This window comes from Maylandia zebra, linkage group LG11, assembly GCF_041146795.1.
Source record: "Maylandia zebra isolate NMK-2024a linkage group LG11, Mzebra_GT3a, whole genome shotgun sequence".
Taxonomy (NCBI): Eukaryota; Metazoa; Chordata; class Actinopteri; order Cichliformes; family Cichlidae; genus Maylandia; species Maylandia zebra.
Window position 1 is genome coordinate 23,926,835 of NC_135177.1, and position 25,969 is coordinate 23,952,803.

A 25,969-nucleotide genomic window follows, 5' to 3' on the forward strand; every position below is an offset into this window, starting at 1 on the left:
GTTAACTATGAACATTTTAAAGGGATGTTTTTTAGGTTATCATTACCATAGTTTTACTGCTTCAGCCCACTTGAGATTAAACTAAGATGTACAGCCTCATAAACTATGACTCCTCCTGGTTTAACCAAATTAGCACTTAACAATATATTAACACTCAGGATGATATATATGTTAAATATCATCCTGAGGATGATATATTGGTCCAGGGTGTACCGGCCCCACTGCAACTCTGAATTGGTGAAGTGGAAGAAAACGGGTCAATATTTCAGTCATGAATGGAAATAATGGGCCAACTGACCAGCTGGCAGTTAGAAGACATTTAAAAAAAAAAAATCACAAATGTCAGCACTGGCAGAGAAAAAAAAAGGTATCAGCTGGGGCCATGAATATTACTGTAACAATAACAATAATAATAATAATGATAATAATAATAAGAATAATACTAAGGTTTAGTACAAGCTGCCAAAAATACTTTTCTTGTATTTCAAAGGCTTTTATTAGGCACATAATTAGCAGCACAATTGTATGATGCATTAATCACAATACTAGCAGTAGATTACATGATATGTCAAAATATGAGCACTGAGGTCTGTGAACACTGGTTGATCCTGGTAGACACACATCATGTGACCAAATCTACACCCACATTCGTTGTTGTTGTTGTTATTAGGGTTTTTTATGACTAACATAAAAAAAAAGTCATATGTATACGCATATCTCAACAGTACCAGTTTGGAAACTTGTTACTGCCACTGACAGAGCCTTTCACAACTTGGAAAACTGGGATTTTAATTCCAGAAAAATGAAAGATGGAACTTAATGACAAATCAAAACTGTGAGCAAATCCTCTTTAGATGAAAACAGGTTTCATTTTACAGCTTGGCAGCTGATTTGCTGGGTTGAGGTCCCAGCCATTTCTCTCCTGAAACAGAGAACAAAATGTGACTGAATAAGAAACTGCCAACAATAAGAAGGAAAAGTAGTGCCACTGCCAGAGTGACAAACACCTTTTTGTTTGTTTTTGTAATTTTGAAATCATAGGTGATTTACAATAAAAACAAAACTAGAATAACTTTAATTGTTAGAGAGCAACAAGTTCAAAAAATAAGTGACAATTGATTCCTTAATATCGATTCAATATTCAGCTATAAAGAATTACTAAAAGAGCCAAAAGTATGCAAAGTCTTTCACTGACTACAAGTTAAGGTGTCATTTTATTCCATTTACTTGAGCCAGTTTGATAGTAAATTTGTAGAGATGGTAGAATCGTATTCTCACCGATGCAGTGGGCCATGAGCTCAAATCTGTCAGATCCAAAGAACATCTCTGGCTTTCCATCAACATGACACACAATCATGGGGAAACCAAAAGCCTGACAAGGATTTAGGAGGAGAGATTTGGGTTATAGCTGATGGTTTGTTTGTTTTTCACTTTGCTAGATCTACAAGAGGAGCTGAAGGACAACTGACCCCATAATCAAGAGCTGCCTGTGTTGTGCTTTTAAGCTTCTCTTTGACCTGCGTTGAGGTGGACATGGCCAACAGTTCTTTTATCTCACTTTCAGACAATCCAGCTTTCACTGCTGCCTGCAAAAACACAAAAAGTCTCAAAATTAAATTGTGCTTCTTAATTTCGTTTTAAATGCAGCCAGGATGTTAAAGAGTCTGCACCTCAGACAGCGACGCAGGTTCAGTGATGTCTTTGTCTTCACTCCAGATTCTTCTCCACAGCTCACGGGACACATTCACCACCTTCTCTCCATCCTTTTCTTTTTCTTGCACTGCTGCCACAAATCGCATTGCAGCCAAGCTGCCTATAAGAAGAAGGAAAAAAAAAGGGCACTAACATGCATCTGTTACCTGAACCACTATTGACAAAATCATGAGATGTCACATCTCAAGCCTAATATTTCAATAAATCTCTTAATCTGCAGTTCTTTATTCGATCTTTGGTGAAAATCATTAAAAATTTTGAAGGAGGGTTTCTTATGAACCATACAACAGTATCTGGAATTGTTGGCTCTCTATAAAAAGGGAAGTAAACTTTCTTAGGTACACACATTCATTGCAAATATTGATTCAGCCAATCACATGGCAGAAATTCAATGCATTTAGACACGTGGACATGATTAAGACAACTTGCTGAAGTTCACACTGAGCATTTGAATAGGGAAGTAAGGTGATTTAAGTGACTTAAAATGTGGCATGGTTTTTGGTTCCAGACTGGTCTGAGTATTTCACAAACTGCTGATCTTCTGGGATTTACAGAGAATGGTCTAAAAAAAAAGAAAATATGACAGCGGTAGTTCTCTGGGGGAAAATATCTTCTTGTTACCAGAGCTGGTTTTGTCTGGTTTCTTGAAATGTCATCAGACGTCATCCAATAGAGCACCTTTAAGATGTTGCGTAACTGGAGACTCACGTCATGGATGTGCAGCAGCTGTGTGATCAACATGGACCAAAATCTTTGAGGAATTCTTATGAATTAAGGCAGTTCTCAAAGCAAACGCGGGTCCTATCTGGTACTGGTGAGATGTACCTAATAAAGTGTCAAGTGTATATTGTGTTGTGCTTACAGCTTGTTTTGCCACAGCCAAGTGTTTTAAAGTATTAAATTAAATTTGCTTTGTGTTGCTTTAACACCATGTCACAAGTCATGACTACGACATTATCACTTACCCAAACTTTTGGGAGTTAAGAATAGTAGAGTTCAGTTTCCCATATCTGAAGATAATCTGTTTTAGTTGCATGTTTCCCCCCCTTAAAAAAACAACAAAAAGTAGTAGACAGTTATGTTTTTCTTTAAATGTGGAACTTCTGTCAAAATCAAGCGTCATTGCTTCAGTTAAAATGTCTTTAGGGGTCAAATAAGGTCTAATAGGGTCAAATAGCTTGGGTCTAATAGTCCAATCAATAGACATTATAGAGCTGATTCTGCTTGTACCTTTCTGGAACATGACCTCAAAGGGGTCAGCAGGCGACTGCAAGGGGACACTGAAGTATTCTGCCAAGCGGTTGAGATCTTTTGTCATGTACGCGAACTTGTTAGGAACCAAACCAGGAGGCTTGTTGCCTGTCAAGAAAGAGAAATGTGAGAGCAAACAGAGTCAGTGCGCACCCGGATTTGACCGTGCAGCGTGTCCTGCAGCAGGTTTACAGGTGCCTGTCTGATCTTTACTGACCCGCTCCGTGCATGATGCCACCCAGAAACGCAGGGCGCAGTTTGAGGTCGATGTTCCAAACGTTTCTGTAGCGGCACATGACCTGCAAACACATGAGATATTTGCGCATCTCCTAAACAAACCGATCTGATGCTGTGGTGCACATCAAGACGGCACAAACCTCGAAACCAAGCCATGAATACGGAGAAACTACATCGTAGAACAACTCCACAACTTTTCTGGAGGTCATCCTGGGGTCAGCAGCCGCTCTTTGAGTTGTTAGCAAGAGCTTTAAATGAAGAGCAACAAAAACCTTAACGGCAGCGTGCGAATAATTCTCAAGGAGTGTTTAGTTTTTGGGGGCAGCCTCTGAGCAATGTTCACTGTGTCAAAGTTCAACTAACCTGAAGCAGAGCTGCTCGGGCTTAGCAGAAATAAAACTAATCGCAGCAAAGACCGCGAGCAGAAACCACTCGTTGTTTTTAACAGTTAGCTACAACCGATGCTATATTAAATGGTGTTAAAGACGGAGTTAAAAAACGATAGCAGGAGTTAGCCTGAGCTAGATAAATAACGAAAAAGCTCAGTAGCAGTGTCTGACCACAAGGGGGACCGAAATGATTTCGCCTACCTGCTCTAAAAGCTACAAATCAGGTGGTACAGAACAGCCAAAAGCCTTCCGCACGGGCTTCTTCTTCTTGAATGCTTAGCAGGCAAGACAGCCTACATGTGCATTACTGCCACCTACCGACTTCGAGCAGTAGTTCACTCTGATAACCCTAAAGACAACCATGACGATTACAAACTTACGCGCCAAAGCACGGGTGTGAAACATAAGGCTCGGGGGCCTGGCAAATACTCCAAACCGGCCCATTGTACTGCTTTAGAAAATCTGAAGAAGGACATACATTTTTGACTTTTTATTGTATTTTCACAAGTTTTACACCTTTTCCTACTGATAAACACCTCTTCCATAGCTATTCATGCGACAACAAAGGAATAAAGTAATAGATATTTAATAAATGACAGAAAAGTGCCAGTTTTCCACTATCTAATATATATCTACTATAAAAATGTCCGGGTTTTTTTTTTTTTTTGCTATGAATAAACTTTGTCTTTTATAATTAAAAAAACATCTAATTACAGAACTTTACAGACTGGCAGTTTAAGCCAGAAAAGTCATGATGACAGTTCATTTACTGCAGCAGCATTTCTTTACTATTTAGAAGAAGTGAGGTTTAGTGTTGAAAACGCACTTTTTACTTATATGCTGATTTATAATGGATTGAATATATAGTTAAACTTCTTTACACTGACAGCAAGGGGAATTTCACAGGTCCAGCTCACTCAAGATCAAAGTGGGCTGTATGTGGCCCAGAATATAAAATGAGTTTGACATCACTGAATTAAAGCATAAGCATGTAATAGTTATGCCATATAGTGCACTATAGCTGAAATACTTTTTTTTTTTAACTTATGCATAAAAATGAGTATTTTCTGCATATGTAAGAGATCTGAATACTTCCTGTACTGCCAATCTTGCTTCTCATCACATATTCTTCTTTCTGGCTGAGTGCATACACTAAGTGATGACCTATTTAGTGCAGTTTTATTTGACGGACTCTTGCATATCTTATTCGAATCAAACAATCTTATATATTATGCAGTAACAGTTCACCTCCTTCTGCCTCCTTACCTGCATCATCACTCCAGGACAGAACAGCACGTCCCTTTATTTTGTTGCTTCATTTCATTGTTATTCCAGTGTTCTTGCCACACTTTGTTAAAATCAGTTTAGAAACAGTTTTTATTGTGCATGTGTTGCTTTTATCCACAACCACCACACTCAAGTGACGATTTGGTGTGAGCGGTCAATTTATCAATTTATCAATTTTTTACAATATTTAAAAGGTTGGTTCTATCCAGATGCTGTATTTGTGCTTTATGTTGGTTGATTTGTATATTTAAGACATCAAAAATAACCAAGGATTTTTCCCAGTTTAGGTTTTGTATGGTTTTTCTGTTGAGCAATAAAGCTGTTTTTGAGTTCACGTTTTGTCTCCGGAGTCTGCACTGTGGGTCCTCCAGACCTGCACACAGCCAACACCTGACAATAGTAACTGATTTTTCAAATTACCGGTACATTTTATTGGTCTTTAAAACAAACCATTTATTTTCTACATTTTATGTTCAGTTTTAATTTAATTCATTATATGGTGTTGCCTTCCTGCAAATTCAGTCTCTGGCATAAACCTGATATTGTCTTATCATTTAAACTCTTGTCATCTGTTTTAAGTCAAAACATTTAAATTTAACGATTCTCATGAATCTAGAATATCACTCCTATAACAGTCATATAATTATATTTTATGCATTCAGAACTATTTACTTTTACAGTCTATTTACATACAGGTCATCCACCAGGATTTTAAAGTCTAACCATACAGGCCAGCAATGTCTATATTCATGTCTAAAATCTACAAGTACATTTTTGCTTTTATATCTCCTCTTGAGGACTTGTTTGATCTTTGAGTTCAGCTGCCCCCAAACTGTCAGTGGGAGCAGGCAGAGGTCCTGAAGATTTGTCACTAAAAAGAACAAAAAGTGATTTGTTTTACTTCCTCAGCTCATACACAACTGAACATTTTAATTTTTTAGAATATTTTTATGAGTCTCACCTATCTCCATCTTTCTCTGTCTGTCAAGGAAGGTAGAGGAGAACATCAGTGCATTTAGTATGAATAATCTTATGACTTTATTCAAACAGTTTCCATTGCACAGCAAGCTTTTTCTTTCTTTTTCTTTTTTTTACCTTAGCCTTCTGCGATGTGCTGCTAGCATTCTTCCTGGGGACCCCCAGATTCTCAAAAGAATGGCTCCGCACTCTGATGGCTCTCTGGTACAGGAGACAGAGGTAAGAACGCTTAGTTAAAATTGTAAATTCAAACATGCAAGTATTTCAGAGAAATACAAACATTCACCTTAAAGTTTTCAATAAATCCCCCACTTCCTTCAGATGGCCCCCGCAGGCCCTCTGAAGTGGGGACAGCAATCAGTGATTGATCCCCCATCATGCACTGGGAACGGGTGAAGAGTTCAGCCTGCAAGTTCTCCAGGAGTGATGAACGAGTGCGGAGCTTTGTATGAGTGAAGGAGGGGAAAATGCAAAGGGCAGAGGTCAAAGTCAGAAGAATAAAAAACACAGATATTCAATAATGAAGTGCATTAGGGAAAAGTGTTCCTCCATCTACCTCCAGTCTGCTGAACTGCTCAGCCTTATAGCAGGATATCTCAGCGTTAATGAGTTTAGCCAGCAGAAACTCTCTGAACTTTGAATGCTAAAGGAAGGACAAAGGAAGACAAACCTTGTGAGATATTTCACACACTGATTATACTGGTAAATACTGAGCTCCCTTAAATAAAGGACTGACACAGAGAGCAGGTGGAGCAGAAGCAACCTTTCACTAATTAAATCAAGGTGTGTTCGCATTCAAGCAGTCTGAATGGTCAATGACGTCCAAAGGAGCAAAGCAAGGCAAGACAAAGGTTAGACTGACATGTTAAGCTGTGTCTTTTTAGAGCACATATTTAGACCTGTAAGGAAGGTGCAGGAGTTACTAGTAACACAAGCTCTGTTTTAGTGTCTCAATAAGCCATGACAGTGTGGCAATGAACCACAAAATACCAGAATTCTGAAACCACTTTCAGCCATCATATTACTATTTACACCTGTGCTCACTGTGACGAGTCGAACTGACATGTCTCCACTGAAGAAGGTTTGTCCACTAGAGCCCTAGTCTGGACAGCAAGTATACACTTTAGGGCCACTTTGCCACTGCCAGGTTGGACCTCCATGTTTTGAACTAGTGGTTATTTGAGTTACTGCTGCCTTCCTATCAGCTCAATCAGCCTGAATTGTTGACACAAGGATGAACTCTTCTTACCTTTTTCATGCGTCACAAATTGTTGTAGATCTTTTGGCCACTTACTCTCAACTTACGTAGCATGACTCCTATTTCTAAATATCTTGTGAGACCTCAAATTATTATGTAAATCTTTTCATAGCATGCAATGGGCCCCTCAGTACCAAGCAAGTAGGAAAAAAATTAGGAAGATTTCATTTCTGTAGCAAGCTCTGCCATCCAGAGATGAAGCAACAAAAGCTATTAAACATTTGACGTCCACTGACATTTCTGGGAGAAAATCGCAGTGGACATCAAATGAATATTACTGACAAAGCAAATAAAGTACAATATACCTAAAAAAATATGAATTGGCTGTAGCTGTTGCATTAAAGAATAAATAAACACATAAACAAAGTATACTGAGACAGATGAAGCTCTGTTTTTTCTTACATCTGTAAAGACAGGGGGATCTGGAAGCACTGGACCAAAGGGAGGAACATCTTCTCTTGCCGTGACAGACACCTGCAGAAGACAAAAATGGCAGAGATTAGCAGAGATTGTTGCATGATGTCAGTTTATCACAGATATATTTGAATCAACAGCTAGTCTCATCAGCTGGTTTTCAAACTGCCAGGGCATTCGCCCCTGACTGCCACCCAGCAGTCATTAAACCTGTACTCTACAGTGCCTCCTGCAGGTGGTCAGCCAGCCCATGTTGCCTGTTCAGGCTGTGTCTGAGTGTCAGAGTGGGCCCCGTGGGATAAAGCCTGGTCATCAGGCTAGCTCCTTTGAGCTTCCTCCCAAGGTACATAGTATTCTGGTACCTGATGATTTTTTCTTCATCGGGGTTGTGTAAAATGCTCTTTGTCTGGTTCCCCAACAAGAAGAAATTTCCGTAGAAAGACCCAGTCAGGTTCAAAAGTTCCTAACAAATATAGCCCAGTCGTTCAGTCGTTCAGGACGGATTGAAAGCAGCGCTGCCGTTCTTCCGCACTGAGGTGGTCCAGGCATCTAATTTGGATACCTCCCTTCAGTGTACCTCTGGATGAGAGGGAGGTCTGGAATTCTCTGGTTAGGGTGGATGGATGAATGGATATTTGTATCTATATGGCAGCATATAAGTAACAACAATGGCTTTGCAAAAATGTCAGTGTTAATGCTGTAAGACACCAGCACTACCACACAACCACTACATCACCGGGCCACCCAGCTGCTATATTCCTTTACAAATATGGTGAATTTATTCAATTTGCATTGATGGGGATGTATTTTGCCCACTTACTTGATATGCTGCTCCACCTGTTTCCTCTTGCCTCTGAATCCTCCGGACGACAATAAAACAGTGAAGGAAGTGAGACTTGATAACATCAGACAGAAAGGGGGTTTGGCCCTCCTGGCAGACCAAAGCTACGATGTCATTACCGATGTGCCTTTTTCTTTGTAGCTGTGCAGGGTGATGAGAAAAATGTTGGTTAGTGTCTAAAAATAAGTTGATTCGTCCCTCCCCACATAAACTTAACTACACATAATATCCTCAGAGAGACTCTCCTGTGAATCATCAGCACAAACAGACTGAGGATGATGTGATTAATGACCTGCTGTGGGTCACCCTCTGTGTAAGGCAGTTTAGTTGCGACATGAAACATGATTTCTCTCCCATGAAAGGAAGTGTAGACTGCTTCACTTCCTGTCTGACCATGACACACATCCAGTCCTCCTCTAAAGCTGAGAAAAAGAGCGAGGAGAGAAGAAACCATGTGATTTTCCACATTTCTTGTGTCACTTCTTCACATTGTCAGCATACTTTACCCCGTGAATCCTTGCAGCTGAACCGTCTCTCCCAGAATAGACAGGAACTCTTTAAACTCCTCACTTTCCTCATTGTTACCCAGTATGTCTTCCTCAGTGAGCTACAGAGAAATGGATTTCTCTGAGAGGGATTGGTTATGATATGCTGCCATATTTTAGCCATTTTTTATAAAAATGCATGGCATTTTGAAGTAAAGCATCAGTTCTTACCTGCCTGTCCTTTTGGCACAAAACACCAAACTTGAAATTAGGAGAAACTCTGTGTTCATCAAATGTGGTTATAAGTTCTGGAGCCTGAGAGAGGAAGAAGAGAGAGTTGAAGAGCGAAGAGCTTCATAGAAAACATGCTGACATGTCACAGTAGGAAAGGCACAGGGAGAAAAACCACATCAGGTTCTTTGTATTACCTTTCTGCTCACTGTCACACTGTTTGGGACACCCGTTTGTGTTTAACTGAGCCATTCTTATTGTTTTTGGTGACACCTGTGGCATTCCTCCTGTGACGTATGTGAAATATGTGTCAATTTTTCAAGTCATTTCAGAGCATATTACCTTCAGGTAGCAGACCACGTCAAACTTTGAGGCAGTCACTCGGTCACAAAGCATCTAGAAAGAATGTGAGGAATAATTATAAGTGCTTGTCACGTATTCGGTGCTTGAAAGTGAGAACATTTATTCATGTACTGAGGTTTGATTTTGGGGTATCTTGAGCATTTCTTTTGGTTTATTTCTCCGTTTTCTGCTGCCTCTCAGAGTGAAACAATTTTTTTTTTACATATATATTACTCTTTTAGAAAAACTGCAAGATTAAAAAGTGCTACAGTCACCATCTGCAGTACTGCAAAAAGTGCTGTCTGCTCAGTAGCTCGTAGAACCACACTAGCAGCAGCAACTTGATGTGATTTGAAGATTTGAAGTTTCTGTATGACTTTATCAGACTCTCACTTCATTGCTTCAGTTCTTGGATGCTTGGAGACATTCCTTTACGCACAGCTCTCTTTAACTCCCACCACAGCATTCCATAGTTTGAAATCTAGACTTTGGACTGGGCCACTGAAACACCTTTATTCTTTTTTTTATGTCGCAGGTTTGCTGCTGAGTTTGAAATGATTGTCTTGTTGCATGGCCCTGCAGTAGCTTTAACTGGCCAACCAGACAGATGGCCGCCTGTTTGATTCTCCTTTACATACAGAGGGGTTCATTGTCAACTTAATCACTGCATGAAGCTGCAAAACAAGCAAAACTATTGCCCCACCGCCACTGTGCTTAACAGTGTGCATGAGGTGTTTTAGGTAATATGTTGTGTTTGGATTTTGCCAAACACTGGACTGTGCACTGTGATCAAATACCTTCATTTTAGTCTCATCGGTCCAGAAGATATTGTTCCACAAATCTTGTGATTTACACAGCCGTAGCTTTGCAAACCTAAGTCATGCTGTCATGTTCATTTTAGAGAGAAGAGGCTTTCTCCTGGCAATGCTTCAAATGAACCATACTTGTTCAGTCATTATCTAATTGTGCTGTCATGAACTTTAACAGTTGATGTGCTAGCTGATGGCTGCAGAGTTTGAGATATAACTCTTGGGTTTTTTTTCTACGAGCATTGCACAATCTGACCTTGGGGTGAATTTGCTGGCATGTCCATTACTGGAACAGTGTGTCATTGTGTTAACACACACACCTAAAAACGGCCAGAAGTTATGGTTTTATGGAGGAAGTCAGACTTGCGGATGATTGTTTTAGCATCTTACTGTCTTAATTCCTATGGAAGCATCAAGGGTGTGCTTAATTTTTCACAGAACAACATAGAGTCCAGTAAAAACTTTATTTTTCAGTGTAGAATGTAAGGCAATAAACAGTCTATAAAGTAGTTAGCCTTAGCCGCTCATCGTTTAGCTATTATGATGTCAGTGCATCCATAAAAATAATAAAACACATATGTAAGCTTTTAAGTACTTTAAATACACAGAATGTGCACAATTAATGCTTTTACTTGAAATAATAGTTTATCATTTGTGGTTACTATTTTGCCAAATAGAAATATAGGTATGATACAGTAAGAAGTTTGATACCTTTGCTAATTCAACTGCAGATGGCAGGGTGGGGAAAAGAGACACAGAGAAGACTCCATGCAGAGAACACTCCTTCATCCTGTGAGACATAAAGCACAATCATTATGCCTCCTTTTCTGTGATGCAGTTTCTTGTAATAATTGATCAACCACGCTCTACATTAAACATATAAACTATAACAAAGAAACCTTAAAGATTCCTTTCAGAGATACTTTAAGATCTTTTGTGATGCACAGCATGCACACGGGAAGTTTTAAATGACCTTGTTATGCTTGTAAAAGTTGCATATTAAACCAGGATTGACTTCTAAAATGAAATTCTGCTTGTCCCATGACACCTTCACATCAGATTTAAGTCAGATAAACATTCCTCTTTCAGCATATGAATCTGAAAGTTTACACAATAACCCTAGGAGAAAGACATTTTGGAGCTGAGGGGGCATTTAAGGAGAAGCACAATTTTCTGTTAAACATTTTTGGCTGCATTGTAGCTTAGAATAAAAAATGTCTCACAGTAAGCCAAAATAGCCAAAGATCACCTTAGAATCACCCTGAGCCTATTCTCCTCTTCCTCCAAACACACAGAGAGAACCAGCGAGCCCAAAGTTGGATCCACTGCTGTGAAAGAGTGATGGTACTGCGTGGCAAAAGGGTTAAAACATTAATATCAATGCAGAAAGAATATTCCTATAGATTTTACAGTTAAAGTCTACTTACTCGTGAGCGGAAGAACTCGTGATAGATTTTGGCCTCACCGTCTCTCTCCATGATGTCATAGCTCTCTGGGTCAACGGCATAATGGGAAGAGGTGGGACTCACATCTACCAGTCTGTCCAGAGGGGGGTCTATCCAATAGCCTCCCAGTTTCGAAGGAAGGATAAGCGGCAGCTCTCTCCCAGTTGTAGAAAGTGGAGACTGACAGACACAAAAAAGAAGATGTTTGGGCTGATGTTTGTTTGGGGAAACACCTGTTATCATCAGTACAGAGCCTGTGTCACTTTTTTATTATTACTATCAAGTAGAGAAACCTTGAGAGGAAGGGGGAATTCACATCGTTGCTCATCGATCCTGCTGCCCTGATGGACAAGAGCTTTAGTGATTACAAACATCTGCTGCTCAGGCATTGATGGATGCACACACTGCACAAAATGATGGACACTGTAACTCACCTGCAGCTTCTCAATGATTTCAAACAGCTCTGATTCCTAATATATATATAAAAAAGTGAAATTCAAGTTGAGAGAAAGGAAAGCAGAAGCACGGGTGAGGAAGAGGAACATGACTCATATTTCAGTCTTTCTCTAAACGGACTTCTAGAAATGTAGAACATGGATATTCATCCCTTAGAGTGAATTAAAATTAAAGCGAGAAAGTGCACACTAAAAATGATAAGGATGTCACCTTCTGGTTGCTGCTGGAAGAACGGAAAGGCTTGCGCTCACTGGTAGGAGAATCCAGGGTGTCCAGACTTTTGTCCTGCACGAATTCAGGTCTGCAGCAACAGGTTGGTTTACACAGCAAGACAGCACAGTTAGTAACTCCTTACATTATACAGGAAAGGTTAACATGTTAACTCGAAAAAGCTGCAGTAGAGAGGAAAATAAAGCCTCACCCCGTCTCATCCCCACATGTGAATCTATCCACACTGTAAACAAGGAAGTAAGAGCTTTTCAGAAACTTCTGCATAAACAGACAAGATGACTTAAATCTAAAAAAAGTGCCGTTTGTTCAGGTTGTGCCGCTGCTCCAAGGACAATGCCAGTCCTAATTTAAGACTAACAGTGTCTTTACTTACCTGCCATATGCCCCAAAAGTGAAACTTCTCTTTCTAGAGTAGGACATATCATTCCTCTTTTCTCTCTCCATGCCTTTGGTGTCACTGTGAATGTTTGTACATGCCAGTTTGGTGCTGAGTCAATCAGGGCTGGCTAAGGTTGAATTAATTCACTTTATCATTCTGTCACTCCTCTTCCTCCTCCTCTGCCCCCTGCCATTCACTCATTTAAGCTTCCCTTTCCTGCCTCTGTCCTGCTGTCAGCCAGACAGGCAGCATTAACCCGCTCGTGGTCACAGGTGCAGCCGCCGCCGCTAACTGTAAGATGGACACGGTCAGGTGCTCCACGCTGCTTCGCGCTATCGATCCCGAGTGACGCTTGTGGTAGTTTCACAGACCGGCTGAGCTTAAAGATAGGCGTGTAAATAAATAAAGAAATGAGTGAGACATTTTCTCCCGGACCTGCTACCCTTTGAGTCAGTGAGAATCATCAATTATTGACAGGTCACACAGTGAGGGTGAGGAGATAGACAGCAGGGGAGGGTGAAGGAGGGAGTGACAGAGAGAGAGGGATGGAAAAGGAAGTAAGAAAGCGAGAAAAACAGAAAGGCAGGAATACATGCAATGCAAAGCACTCACCTGTTGGTTCTAATGCATTAATGGTTGCTGTCTGTCTCTGTGTTTGTCATAATGTGTGTGTAACTCTGATGCCTTATTGTAAAATACGCCCAGTAAGAATAAATTGTACCAGAAATGTTCCTCCATTAGTTTTATGTGATTCGTCATATTTTATTCATTAAAATGATTTATTTAGTATGGTTTTATTGCACTAATTATTATTTTAGTTCATGGTTCTCAACGTTGGAGCTTGTAATATTATTACTGAACTGGGAAAGAAGAAAAGAAACCTCTGGTACAACAATTTGGATTCAAAATTGTAAACTTTATTCTGAGTATTGCTTTTTCATGAGCAGATGGACTAACTTTCTAAATTTCAATCACCAGCTCAAATAAAGCTATGACATTTAAGTGAAATATCTCTTTGAGGGAACTGCAATGGCAAACATTAAAGAATAATTTAAAAAGGAAAACAGGTGGCTTCCTTTCACACACAAACTTTGCAATGTATACAAGAATGCTCTGTTTAAAATGTCAATTTTATATATTTAAACAGCTAAACAGATAGGTTTAGCTATCAAGTAATCATGGTTGAGTGAAAAGCATAGAGTACTCAAGTATAAGGGATATGACTGACAGAAAAAGATGCACCTCCACTGAACTGGACACTTCTGAAGCTGTGGTGGAAGTCACTGAGCAAACTGTTATCAATCATGACCACCTTCTGCACCACTTCCTGGACAGGCAGCAAATCACCTCCTCTTACGGACTGATAATTTCATACCACATTTTGTCACCCTGTATGATTAAAGTCCACTCTACCTTTTATCATTAGTGTGTCCCACACTTATTTTGTTCCCCCTCACTGCAAACGTGTGTCTCAATTTCCTTATCATATTTCAAAATTTCCTGTTCCTCTTGTTGTGGCTAGAAGCAAGTTTTGTATTTTTGTTTGTTTGTTTGAAAAAGTACAGAACTGTAATAACAGAACTGTTATAACAAAAGAATTTCCCAAATCTGGGATAAATTCATTATTTCTTAGTTCTTATTATTTGGTATTTTAACATTTGTTAAATATCAATGGAGCTTGTTTTTCCCCTTTATACTAAAAAACTGACATCAGGTTGTTTTGAATATCAGATTGTAACTGGAGGCAGGACCTTACATTACAACTTATCCTGCCATTGCTCATTTACAAACTCAAATTTTAAACCCAAGTTTCAAGTTTTATTGTCATGTACAGATAAACAGTGTAGCCACATTTATCCATAATGAAATTCTTTGGCTCGTGCTCCTCAGCTTTAAATGAGCATATAGAGAGTGTGCAGCAACCCTGCTGCAAATATGTGACCTTTAAGTGTCTTTACACTCCTCCTTTTTAAATAGCTCTCTATTCGAGAGGCCTTTGTGCCTGCCTTCTTATCAATTGGTTACTTATTAACTGAAATGAGATTCAAATTCAAAATACCCTTATTTCTGTTGTTCACACAGCAGTTTACTGTACGGTTAAGATGCCATTAAGAAGAAAAGAAGAAACGATTGGTTCACTGAAACGCCACTCAAACTGTACAGCGCTCTCATTGGTCAGAATCAAACTCGAAGAGTCTGATGGTCTGTTTACCCCGCGGAAGTTCGTCTGTGGCTTGTAGACGGGATGCTGTTAGTTTGCGTTTAGTAAAGGGACTTACGGAGACATTTTGCTCATTTTTAGGGTGTGTTGATAGTCTGTTGCAGGAACAGAAGAGAGGTAAGTAGTGGGGATGCGGGGAGTCATATTAAACCCACTTCAGTGCAGAGAAAGTCGAAGTTAGCTAGCTAGTTAGCTAGCGTTTATCACCATCACCCAACACCATTTAGATTAGCGTAACTTCTCTTTTATTGTAACTCAGCATAGTAAACTTACATTGCTAATATTATACTTCCATTATTTTTCCTCTTTATCTTATTATTTGGTAGATACTTTACTGAGTTTACCATTGTATTGTTCAGCTTCTGTTGTTACTGGTTTATTATTGCTGGCTCAAAGAGTGCCTCATGGTAACGTTATCGCTTGTGTTGTATTTTGTTATAAGGGTGTAACTGAGGAGCCAAGCTAATAAAGTGACTGTTCCCAGTGTTGGACAAAAACGTCCATATGCTTGTATTGTTCACAATGTTCGTGTATCTTGTTACCTGCTCTGGATACAGTTTTTGAGGGGAAAAATGTTGGAGTGTGGCATGATGGAGCGGGACAGGCAGGCTCTCCGAAGAAACTCAGCTATCCTGTGCAGACAGCTGGTGGTGGATGAGCTGCTCATACAGTCACTGCAGGCAGAAGACATCCTCACGGAGAGCATGGCAGAGAGCATTATGGTATGTGGATAATAACTACTATATTAACAGTGAGACAGCTGATTCTTAACAGTTATGTGACTTTGAGTTACCTTCAGTTTGCTTAAATTGAAGTTAACTTGGCTGTCAGCAACTTTGCTGAAGGTTATGGTCAGTTTTTAGCTTGTGGTTTAAATGTATGTGGGAGTCAGAACCTCTAACCCTCCCATGAAATAGCTGTTAAGTAAAAGGTGACTACAGAAATGTTTCCTGCAGTTTTACAGGAACTACCACCATTTCTGCACTCTGGTAGCTAGTATAGGCTCCAGTGGCAGAGAAAACATGAGTTAGATAGGTAGTTAATAAAGTAGATGATTAATTCTACAATTAAAAAGATCTCTCACAGTCAAATCCATAAAGTTCGAGAGTGATATAGTTTATAGGATAGTATAATATTTTTCTTTCAGCATGCTAACGCTTTTGATTAGAAATAAAGCAGTCATGATGTGATTGATGGATCCTTCTACATCTATTATCACAGCAAATTATCAACACTGCCTATTCAGTGATGAGTAGTTGTGCTTTGAATGAGGCCTTTATCTTCTGTGCTGTGATTTAGGTACACTTTAATTAGGTTTATCTGTCCCAGAGAAGTTTTGGGTTTTCTAGTTAAGTATAATCGAACTGTATACTCTTATTCTTCTTTAAAGTCCGTCACCTCAGGTATTTACATAGTTGGTTCACTGTAATGTAAATTCTCCTCAGATGATTCTGCATAGTCACAAAATGCAGGCGGGCACGTGGCTGTCCACGTGGCCACTCACGCTCCCCATCTGATGACAAAATTTACTTCATTCAGACCTGAGCGGACTCACAGAAATGGAAAATATAATTATGAAAATTGAACACATTTTAATTCTGTCATTCTGCAAGCTTTTTTAATAGCTATGTAATGTTTTTACAGCCTAATAAAACCCTTCATATTTATTTATCATTGGATGCATATATAGACTAACTGCAAAGTCAGCACTTAAAATCTCTACATGCTTTTTATTATTTTGATTTGGTAATTGAAATAATTAGGGAACATGCCACACCTGTTCTAAATACTTCAAGCATGTGAAAGATGTGTAACAATGCAAGAAATGTCTGCTTTCCTAAATTATTAACAAAATACTTTTGCTAAACCTTATGCATTTAAACTGAAAGTCTAGACTGGAGAGTCTAGTGTGTCACTATCCAAAGACTTAGGGATCTTACTATTTTAGAGGTTTACCAGAGAAAACCAGCTGGGAACCACAGGGCAACGTCCTTCAGAGACATTAATATCCCTTTTCCACCGACACAATGCTGGTTACCAATCTAGAACTAATGCCAGAAAGCTGGCACTGGCACAGCACCACAAATTGCCAGGCTAATGTCAGAGGAGATGCCATAATAAATAGTTTGTGTCTGCCATGATTTTACTGCAACTTCTAATAATTACAGCATAGTAACCTTTCAAATTGTCGGCTGTTTCTCAAAAGGCATCAACATAGAACAGGCTTATATTTGGTGGAAAAGGCATTTGTGAAAGTTTTGATTTAATCCCTCAAGGTTGAAATCTTTACTTCCGACTGTCCTGTCTGAGGACCACCTTTAAACATCTAAAGTTTAAGGTGTCTGGATGAATTCACAATCAAATGTTATAATGTTGAGAAGGTGAAAAAAAAGTAAAACCAAATGTATTTTTTAATTAATTCATTGTTAGTAAATTTTATGTTTCCGATGTGATCTCTTCTACTCCAGGCAGAGCAAACGTCTCAGAAACGCAGCTGGCGTTTGCTTCTACTCTTACCAAAACGTGGACCCAGAGCCTTCAGCAGTTTCTGCTCAGCTCTTCAAGATACTGAACAGAAACACCTCTACGACCTGCTCATAAAATCACCAGAGAAAGATGGCAGAGAGACACACACAGATGTGAGTGTGTACTTGACATCAACCATACACATGTCGCACAGCAGCAGTATAAACAGCAGATTTAGTGCAGTTCTTAGACTGCTTTCTGCTCACAGAGTTTTCAGCCTGAGGAGGAGCCACAGGAGAAGGCAGGGCAGCTGGTTATGGAAAGAACAAAAAAGAAGAGAGAGGTGAGCTTGCCTAAGATTATCGAAGGCAATGTCACTCTTGGCATTTTTGAAGTAGAAGACATCATTGCATCATTGAACGCCTTTCATGCCTCTTTAATAGATTTTTCTTTAATTATAAATGCTAAGATTATATAGAGTAATATTTTGGGAATTGTAAGCTTCAGTAACATGACGTTTGGCAGGCATCTTCAGAAGACAGAGAGGAAATGTATGAGGTGAGCAGCACCTCATCATTCCCAGTCCAGGCATCAGATAGCTGGCCTGGCTCAGAGTCATCAGTCAGAGACTTACCCACAGTCAGGGCTGAGGACAGGAACAAACAGAGACTGAGGACAAAGAAACGAGGAGCAGATATGCAGACAGATGTGAGAATCACAAAATGCATCCATCTCATTATATATATCCAGATGGCCCACCTGAAGTAGAAAGGCAGGCAGGAGTTTCCCAAATATTTAATCTAGGACTGCAGATGTCATATTCCTACAAAAACAACAGCTGCTTCCACTGTATAGAACAAAATCCTTCATTATCTTTTTTGTACGGTCTGTCTTTAATAATTTGTGTATCATTTTAAATTTCAGAGGTCTATGGACTCTTCTCTTCCACTTCCAACTCAGGAGGAAATTGCAGCCAAGAGAGCAAGGACACATGGTGAGCGGTGCTGCAGAGCGTCTATGCGTTCATTTCAAAATGGGTTTCAGTGTGTGTAATGTTGTTGTCAGTCTTGTTTCCCTGGAGACATGAAGTTGTTTCTCAACAAAAGGCTTTATGTGTTGTTCATTGTTAAGACAATTTAATATATATGTCACAAAAAAAACCATTCTGTAGCCACTGACCACTTTAGGCCTTTAGTCTCCTGTTATTCTGTTGATTATTTGAACTGTTATAAACACACATCATAGAAAAAAGTGTAGAAATGTTGTTTTTCTAGCAGGTACCTACTGTCTCTACCTGCAGGCACCACACCCCAAGAATGACTCATTGACAACATGATACTCTGCTGTTAGACAACTCCATTCAGTGATGAGGACTAAGAATAGTTCAGTTTGTATTAGTTTGTGATTGTTTGTGTGTATGTGCTGCAGAATCCATGGAGTTTAGTCTGGATGCTGACAGTCCCATCAACAGTCCGGTCCTACCCTGCACACCTGACTTTTACCTCTCCCGCTGCCAGCAGGTACGATTTTGTTTTCCCATCAGCAGGTCAGTTGAGCCCATGCAAAGGTGCTCAGTTTTGTTTGGATTTACTGCGACCGCCTAAAAATGCATGTCTTCAGCATTTAGCTATGTTTATGTAACAAGCATAAAAATTGCAAATTTAATCTTTGGGTTTTGTCACTTTGTTAAGGTTTTTTGTTTTAAACAGATTAAAACAAAAAACCTTATTGTGTATGAATTTTCTTATATAGGTCATTCCATTCTTATTCAGTCTTACAGGTTGAGTTCATCGCCTCGTGGTTTTGGCTTGGTGATCAGTAATGTGACCTTTGACCCTTGTGCTGCCCCTGACCTTGACCCTAGAAAAGGTGGCGAGGTGGATGATGAGGTCCTCAGGAAGGTTTTTACAGAGCTGGATTACATTGTTGCTGTGCACAGAGACCTCACTGCTCAGGTAAAATGATGGATTTTGCAGGATGTTGGAAATGTGACACTTTTATCTTATTTATTGATAAACCTAAAGAAAGGACGTTTGGGCCAAACAAAAGAAGATGTTAGATCCTCAGCAACCTCTTCACCTGACACAGTTTGGAGAAAGTCACTTGTTGAAATGTTTAAGTTAAGAAAGACTGGGGATATGGTGTAGACAGGTTTTTTTAATGTAGGATTTGTTCTGGTTAGCCCACTTTCACTGCTGTCTGAGGAAGGTGGGAGGTTTGTCACAAAGTAAACACACTTCACGTTTAATTAATTTAAGTCCAGATGCACATATCCTGCCTTGAACCTGATTGTTTACTGCACATCATGGTCTAATGAATCCATTGCTAGTGAGGGGGTGTCATCCTGCACACTTTAAGTCAGACCCTAAGTTGAGTGTTTCCATTAGTGAGAATGAAAATGTTTGAATACAGCTTCTATGAAATTTGGACTGAAAGATTGTTGCGTTTGTGTTAACGCTGACTTTGACCACATATGCTGATGCTTGTTCTTGTTCGTATTCTTGTGTAGGGTATGAGGACCTGCATTGAGAACTTTTCCAGACGGCCAGAGCACCGGACAGTGGACAGCTGTGTGGTGTGTCTGCTCTCCCACGGAGTGGAAGGGGCAGTGTACGGTACAGATGGCAAACTCCTCCAGGTCAGTTTGTCTGACACTTTACTGTGTAGATGTATGGTATGTCATTCAATAACAAAGATTCAACTGCTTTTTTCTGACATTTAATGCTAATTGTGTTTAACTTGGTCAATTTCAGTTGGACTGGGTGTTTGAGGCCTTTGACAATGCACACTGTCCACTTCTACAAAACAAACCAAAGATGTTTTTCATCCAGGCCTGCAGAGGAGGTAAGATGAATGAGATTGTGCAGCACAGCAATAAAAAAGAATTATACGGTAAACATGTTCTGGGGACTGCACTGTCCACAGTTCTGAGAAACTACCTGGGTAAAATCTCTCAGAGCCGTGCAGCATTATGAAATAGTGGTACCAATCTTCCCCTTCACATGGCCAGATGCTGTCTGCTGTCATTGTCATGCCCACTGAGAGAATCACAGTGGGTGGCAGTTTCAGAATCGCCCATTTACTCTACAGTTCCAGCTGTGGATTGTGCCAAAATCTCAGTTTTGTGTCAGTTTTCATCTTCTTTATAATATTTTGATGAAACTTCAAACAAATTCAGCACAATAAAAATAAAATGAATCTGTGGCTTAACAAGCTCCAAGTCAGTTGTTCTGTCTCTGTGACGGAGGTTATGGCCTGACTGCACACCCAGTGATGCTCATGACAGATCCTTAGACCCCTCAGGAGCAAACCTAATTACTTCCCACACTCCCTCGCTGCACACAGAGCCCAACACAGGTGTGCTGCTGAAAGGCTATTAGATGTGCTTAGCAGCTCTGGAAATAGCTTCAGTGAAATTCAGATATTGCTTATTTAGAGTGTTCATGGATACATTGGTATACTGCCAGTTTTTCTTAATAAGTAAGAAAAATAAGTAAGCGTTGTTTGCAACACAGTGGTTAACACTGTGAGGTCACCGCAAGAGGGTCCTTGTTTTGTGGAATATACATGTTCTCTGTGTGCCTGCATGGTTTTCCCTCCAAGTAACCCAGGATCCTCCACCAGTCTAGGGCATGCACGTTAGTGGAATTTGTGATTCCCAGTTGGCCGCCGGTGTGAATGTCTCTGTGATAGCCTGGAGACTAGGGCTGAACGATATATCGCATTTGCGATAATATCGCGACATGATCAAGTGCAATTTTCTAACCGCAAAGGCTGCGATTATACTCTGGACATGTCCAAATTCATGGGCTGCATCCTCCTGAGGCCGCATTTGTAGACCGATTACGTCACAGCGACGCGCCGAAGGCTGTCCAAATTACTACCATATCCCAGAATTCATAGCGCGGCCCAGCCAAACTCCAGTTTCCAACAATGGCGGCCGCTACTAAGTTTTAAAATTACTCATACTAATCTTTCTGGGTCACAAAATAAACTTTTAAAATATTTTCAGGCGAGAAAGTAGTTGTGTAAACATCAAATATCTGCTCGGTTTATCAAGATATCCCATATTTGCAAAAGTGCTTCGACGTTTTCAGAGGCGTCTGCTACCCACCAGCTCGACAGCTAGCCGGGAGCTCGAGGGTTACTGATGCGGCCGAGAGCGGCACAACTCCCGGCACATCATTTTCAGATCACCGCGGAGTTTCGCTGCTCGGGTTAAACGTAATATATAAGTCACTTAGACAACCTAAAAATGTTATTGTTGGGCTTTTTTCAGTGTTTTGTTTGTTCGTGAGTAAATCGGTTTGGCTGAGATTAAAGTTATTAGATTAGATAAAATAAAACTTTATTAATCCCCCGGGTGGGTTCCTCCTTGGTTTTCACACAGCTGACTAAACGTCAAACAGAAAACTTATTAAACAGAAGTATGAGACAGTCGAGAATTTACACCAGTGTCTGGTTATATTTTAGATAGCAAGAAGCAGACGGCCGAGTTTATTAAACTCCACCGAGACAGCGGTGACGCTAATCAGAACTAGACCGTCCAATTTCACGCCTTTAAACTTTAAAGGCGTGTTTGTGTGTGTGTGTTTATACAATTGCTATTATGTTTGCACTTTATGTGTAATGTTACTGACTGCAGAGATCAGTAAGATGTGTGTATTTTTTATTTATTAGTTTTATTTATTTAATATTATTTTTTAATTGAATGACTGTCTAGTAGTTCACAGATGTCGAAAAACTGAGTGTGGTAAAGCCACTGATTTTGTTTATGTATATTTCTGCAATCTGCACATTGTACTGACTTTCATTTTAATGTTTACACCAGGGTTCCTTGTCAGCACTTTATGCTCAGATGTTTGTAAGCTAAAAATAAACTATTGTGTATGTTCAAATATACTGTTGTGATTGAAGAAGTTAAATAAAAATGTCAGTCATCAATTCATGCATCACCTCATGTCATCATAACAGAGGTCTGTCTTCCAGGAAAGAACAGTTTAAAATTAATGTAATATAGTATTGGCCATACTATATGATGTATTGCTTGTCTTTGTTTAATAATACAGAAGACAAAGACCTTAAAAAATAATCGCATATCGCATCGCAATCGCAATATTGGGGCAAAAAATCGCAATTAGATTATTTTCCATAATCGTTCAGCCCTACTGGAGACCTGTCCAGGGTGTATGCCACTCCTCACTCAATGTTAGCCGGGATAGGATTTAGCTCTCCTGTGACCCTGAGTCCTTTAAACGGTTAAAGAAATGGATGGATGGATAGCTAAAGGCTTCAAAGTGCCTGCGGCGTAGTGCTGTGTGAATGTGGCTTGTGGTGTAGAGTGCTTTGGGGGCAGTCAGGAGGACTAGAAAAGTGCTATGTAAATTTCAGTGCAAGATTTCTTCGTTTTCTGCCGTTCAGAAGTTTAGAAAAACATTTCAACCAGGGCTCATGCTAAATGCCAGTGATAGCTTCGCTTTCAGACTTTTTCCAGAATTCTTTTGGAATAATACTTGAGTTTATCAAAGAGCTGCAGGAAACCCATTGAGTTCAAGCTGTTTAGCTTTTTTAAGACTGGGGCAACAGCTTGAGAAGCATGCTAACTGAGCAGGCACAGCTTCATTGCTCCATCTATGTCTGCTCAGGTGGTGTTACAGTGCAGCGTTGAATCACACATGCATTTTTTAATCTTTCAGTTTTAATCTCTTCTGCTTTGGTTTGTTTTCACTGGCCTATAGTGTCAATAAAATGCTTTGCCCCTTTGGTGGACAGTTGCATTCATTATTAAAGAATATTTGAGACAAATGACTAAAAACTGCAGTAATCCAACCCAGTTATTGCAATAATATTGCTGCTAGATCTTTTTGGGCCTAATTGAAACTTACTTGTCTTCCAGAGGAGATGGACTGTGGCGTGGAGCAGATAGACGGGCCAAAGAGGACGTGCTCACCAAGCTGTGAACAGCGGGATGCTGGCAGGGAGGGACAGGGGGATGCAGACTCCAGACAGAGGGGGGACACAGGAAGACCCAGGATTAAACTTCCCCAGCGGTCGGACATGATCTGTGGCTTTGCGTCTCTCAAAGGTCAGAGAATTTGTAAGTTTATCTAATTTGTTATTCTGGGGTGGGTTTATATATGATATTTTATTCATTAACTGAAACACTGGTGTAAGAGGAAAACTAATGAGGCCATCGGGATCAGCAGTAATGGTTTTGTAATTCTTCTTTTTTAAATTATCTTTGGCCCTAATCATTATTTCTGCTTTTTGTGCAGTGCAATTAAAATTTCTGCTTGAGAGGGTTTTTTTGTGCACAAGCGAATCAAAAGTGGATCTGAAATTGATTCTTATTATGTAAAGCTTTATTACGTAAAGCTCTACCAGACAACACCTTCGCTCTGTCTTTCTGTGTCTCATCTTGATGTATTACACTTCTGCTGTTTGATCTTTTCCTCCTCAAGGCACAGCAGCCATGCGAAACACTAAGAGAGGATCCTGGTTTATCCAGGAACTCAACTCAGCACTCCGCCTCCACGCCAGAGACACCCACCTTGCGGACATATTGGTGCAGGTAAACATGTTTTTTCAGACTGCAGTTGCAGATTACAAACTGCTATTTTGATATATAATACATTTTTGAAACCAACATGTCTTTTTTTTTTCTTTTTCTCCCAGGTGAACAGTCGTATTAAGGAGAGGGAGGGCTACGCCCCAGGTACTGCCCACCACCGCTGCAAAGAAATGTCAGAGTTCACCAGCTCATTGTGCAAAGACCTCTACTTTTTCCCCAAACACCAGCCCCAGTATTAATATGCACATTAACACACACAGATCATTCCTTGTATTGAAGCCTGGAGTAAGGGCATCACAGCTGTTTATTGCACACCACACACTCACACATTCCCCCCTGTTACAACTTGACATCCAAATGTCTAGTGGTTTTAATTTGTCCATTCAAACCACTAGACATTCACAAGCACACACACATATACACAAATCCTGGAAAGAAAAAAGGAGCGAGCTTCTGTTAATCTACATGTACATGGAAATGGGCAACCTATTGGCATACAATGTGCTCATGTATATATTTGTGTGTCTGTGTCTATGCCAGTTAGAGGGTTTAGATGTTAATCCTTTGCAGTCAAACTGCACAGCTACTTTGAGCTTTCACAAGCCTCTTTTTAAAATGTATTTTGTACACAGATCTATTTTTGTGGCTTTATTTTGTATGGAATTCTTTTTATAAGGATTGTAAGGCCCATTCTTATATTTGTACATAATGTATGTTAAATGTTATGAGCATTTCTTGTTATTAACGAAGTGACAGGCAGGGGGCAGCGCAGCAAAATGCATTTCAGCATCTTGATTTCGTCAATATTAACATCTCCTTCAGTTGAAGAAGAGCTTTATTGTCATGGCAGCCATGGTTACAGACAGCTATGTTTAAAATTAAACAATAGAGTTTTTGAACTATTAAATTAAAATATATGATTTTTTTTCCTCACATAGTTTGCCTTATGAAAAGAACAACACCTACAGGGCAGCTTCAGTATGAAGTTTATCTTCTCACTTTAAATTGACATTTACTGATATTTAGTAAATTTCTCTGTCAGGGTGGTGGAGTGCAGTCTGGTGCTACATGTAGGGTCACTTACAGACAGTATGAACTCTGACCTTTACACATTTTACTTGTAGTGTTTGTTCCTGCATAGGAGCTGCATATTTAGTCAGTCTCGCCATTGTATTTTACTATAATCGATGCACAACACATAAAAAAGTGTCTTCCATTTAAAAAAAGCCTGTGCCAGCTGAGGATGATGTGTTGGATAAGTTTATGACCATGGTGCTGCTTTCATAGCATATTATAAGTCTCTGGCACACCTCCAAACAAAGTATTTCTGAAAGCTGCTCCAGAATTTATGGTTCCCAGAAAGAAAAGAAAACTGACCAGGCAAAGTATGTTTTAGTTACAGCAGTGTTGCAGTGAGGGGCACAGTGGTTGAAACAGTATTGATTGTTAACTATCAGTAAAGGGATGATTTTAAAGATCCTGTGTATGAGGCGGTCTTAGCAGAGTTTACCCTGGTCTGAAGCGTGCTCACTCCACTTAGGTTTTAGTTTTAATAATTAAGAAACATAACTTAAGAGAGGAAAAGATTGGACTGTTATAAGAGGATAGTTTTCCTGTAGAATGAGACGTTTTGCTGCCAAACTCTGCTGAAGTGCTTTGTAGGGTGATGTGATGTAGGGTGGGGAGGGGGCAGGAGAGACTTCAATATTAATTACTGCCAAATGTTGAGTATAATAAAAGGCTGTGGGTTTTAAACAATAAAAAATGTCTGTGTTTGTTCTTAAAGCCAATATTTTGAACCTTAACAGTTTGTAATTGCATTTTCTGCAACGACAGCTTTTATGCACAGGTTTAGATCACGTTGCATCCGTAAAGTCAAGGCCCTCTGCTCAAATGTACACTGTTGCCGCTCCTGTGCATGCTCCGCTCCATTTGATCCTCCTTGTTGCTGTGTTTGTGTGTGTT

At 39.8% G+C, this 25,969-nt stretch overlaps 3 protein-coding genes across 10 annotated transcripts; 1 reads left to right on the forward strand and 2 right to left on the reverse strand.

The window, feature by feature from the left end:
- Window positions 1-469: 469 nt before the first annotated feature.
- Window positions 470-3,923, reverse strand: LOC101469374 (glutathione S-transferase kappa 1). 2 transcript variants are annotated; one of them, XM_012919083.3, is made up of 8 exons: window positions 3,792-3,923; window positions 3,342-3,449; window positions 3,182-3,263; window positions 2,944-3,072; window positions 1,671-1,813; window positions 1,470-1,586; window positions 1,279-1,372; window positions 470-922 (listed from the first exon to the last, which is right to left on the reverse strand). In XM_012919083.3, the coding sequence occupies exons 2-8, from the start codon at window positions 3,408-3,410 to the stop codon at window positions 873-875; spliced, it is 684 nt and encodes a 227-aa protein (XP_012774537.1). In that variant the 5' UTR covers window positions 3,411-3,449; window positions 3,792-3,923; the 3' UTR covers window positions 470-872. The 2 variants fall into 2 exon arrangements, with proteins under 2 accessions (XP_012774537.1, XP_012774536.1); XM_012919082.4 differs by lacking the exon at window positions 3,792-3,923 and adding an exon at window positions 3,565-3,785.
- A 325-nt stretch (window positions 3,924-4,248) lies between these two features.
- Window positions 4,249-13,275, reverse strand: rap1gapl (RAP1 GTPase activating protein-like). The gene is made up of 19 exons (XM_004550760.3): window positions 12,741-13,275; window positions 12,558-12,590; window positions 12,347-12,437; window positions 12,115-12,150; window positions 11,974-12,021; window positions 11,663-11,860; window positions 11,485-11,582; window positions 10,947-11,025; window positions 9,427-9,480; window positions 9,085-9,168; window positions 8,875-8,975; window positions 8,661-8,790; window positions 8,348-8,509; window positions 7,516-7,587; window positions 6,412-6,498; window positions 6,142-6,297; window positions 5,973-6,056; window positions 5,839-5,858; window positions 4,249-5,748 (listed from the first exon to the last, which is right to left on the reverse strand). Exons 1-19 carry the CDS (start codon window positions 12,809-12,811, stop codon window positions 5,658-5,660), a joined length of 1,695 nt encoding a protein of 564 aa, XP_004550817.1. The 5' UTR covers window positions 12,812-13,275; the 3' UTR covers window positions 4,249-5,657.
- Window positions 13,276-14,787: 1,512 nt separating this feature from the next.
- Window positions 14,788-25,763, forward strand: casp2 (caspase 2, apoptosis-related cysteine peptidase). Of its 7 annotated transcripts, none has more exons than XM_076890060.1 (13): window positions 14,788-15,084; window positions 15,525-15,689; window positions 17,436-17,606; window positions 17,702-17,776; window positions 17,959-18,141; window positions 18,358-18,427; window positions 18,862-18,953; window positions 19,206-19,388; window positions 19,943-20,071; window positions 20,187-20,277; window positions 23,330-23,518; window positions 23,901-24,004; window positions 24,109-25,763. In XM_076890060.1, the coding sequence occupies exons 2-13, from the start codon at window positions 15,540-15,542 to the stop codon at window positions 24,241-24,243; spliced, it is 1,572 nt and encodes a 523-aa protein (XP_076746175.1). In that variant the 5' UTR covers window positions 14,788-15,084; window positions 15,525-15,539; the 3' UTR covers window positions 24,244-25,763. The 7 variants fall into 7 exon arrangements, with proteins under 7 accessions (XP_076746175.1, XP_004550818.1, XP_004550819.1 ...); XM_004550761.3 differs by having other exon boundaries at window positions 14,900-15,084; window positions 23,330-23,530; window positions 23,895-24,004; XM_004550762.3 differs by having other exon boundaries at window positions 14,913-15,084; window positions 23,895-24,004.
- Window positions 25,764-25,969: the final 206 nt, after the last annotated feature.

Bases quoted from the DNA above. Each gene is read 5' to 3' on its own strand.
- LOC101469374 (XM_012919083.3), bottom strand. From the start codon at position 3,410: ATGACCTCCAGAAAAGTTGTGGAGTTGTTCTACGATGTAGTTTCTCCG. The intron at 3,073-3,181 runs GTCAGTAAAGAT...CTTTCTTGACAG, and splicing joins TGGCATCATGCACGGAGCGG to GCAACAAGCCTCCTGGTTTG. The intron at 923-1,278 runs GTGAGAATACGA...TCTCTGTTTCAG, and splicing joins GCTCATGGCCCACTGCATCG to GAGAGAAATGGCTGGGACCT.
- rap1gapl (XM_004550760.3), bottom strand. From the start codon at position 12,811: ATGGAGAGAGAAAAGAGGAATGATATGTCCTACTCTAGAAAGAGAAGT. The intron at 11,026-11,484 runs GTGATCTTTGGC...TATGTCTCACAG, and splicing joins AGGCTCAGGGTGATTCTAAG to GATGAAGGAGTGTTCTCTGC. The intron at 5,859-5,972 runs GTAAAAAAAAGA...CTTCCTTGACAG, and splicing joins GCACATCGCAGAAGGCTAAG to ACAGAGAAAGATGGAGATAG.
- casp2 (XM_004550761.3), top strand. From the start codon at position 15,540: ATGTTGGAGTGTGGCATGATGGAGCGGGACAGGCAGGCTCTCCGAAGA. The intron at 17,777-17,958 runs GTGAGCTTGCCT...GACGTTTGGCAG, and splicing joins GAACAAAAAAGAAGAGAGAG to GCATCTTCAGAAGACAGAGA. The intron at 18,428-18,861 runs GTGAGCGGTGCT...TATGTGCTGCAG, and splicing joins CAAGAGAGCAAGGACACATG to AATCCATGGAGTTTAGTCTG.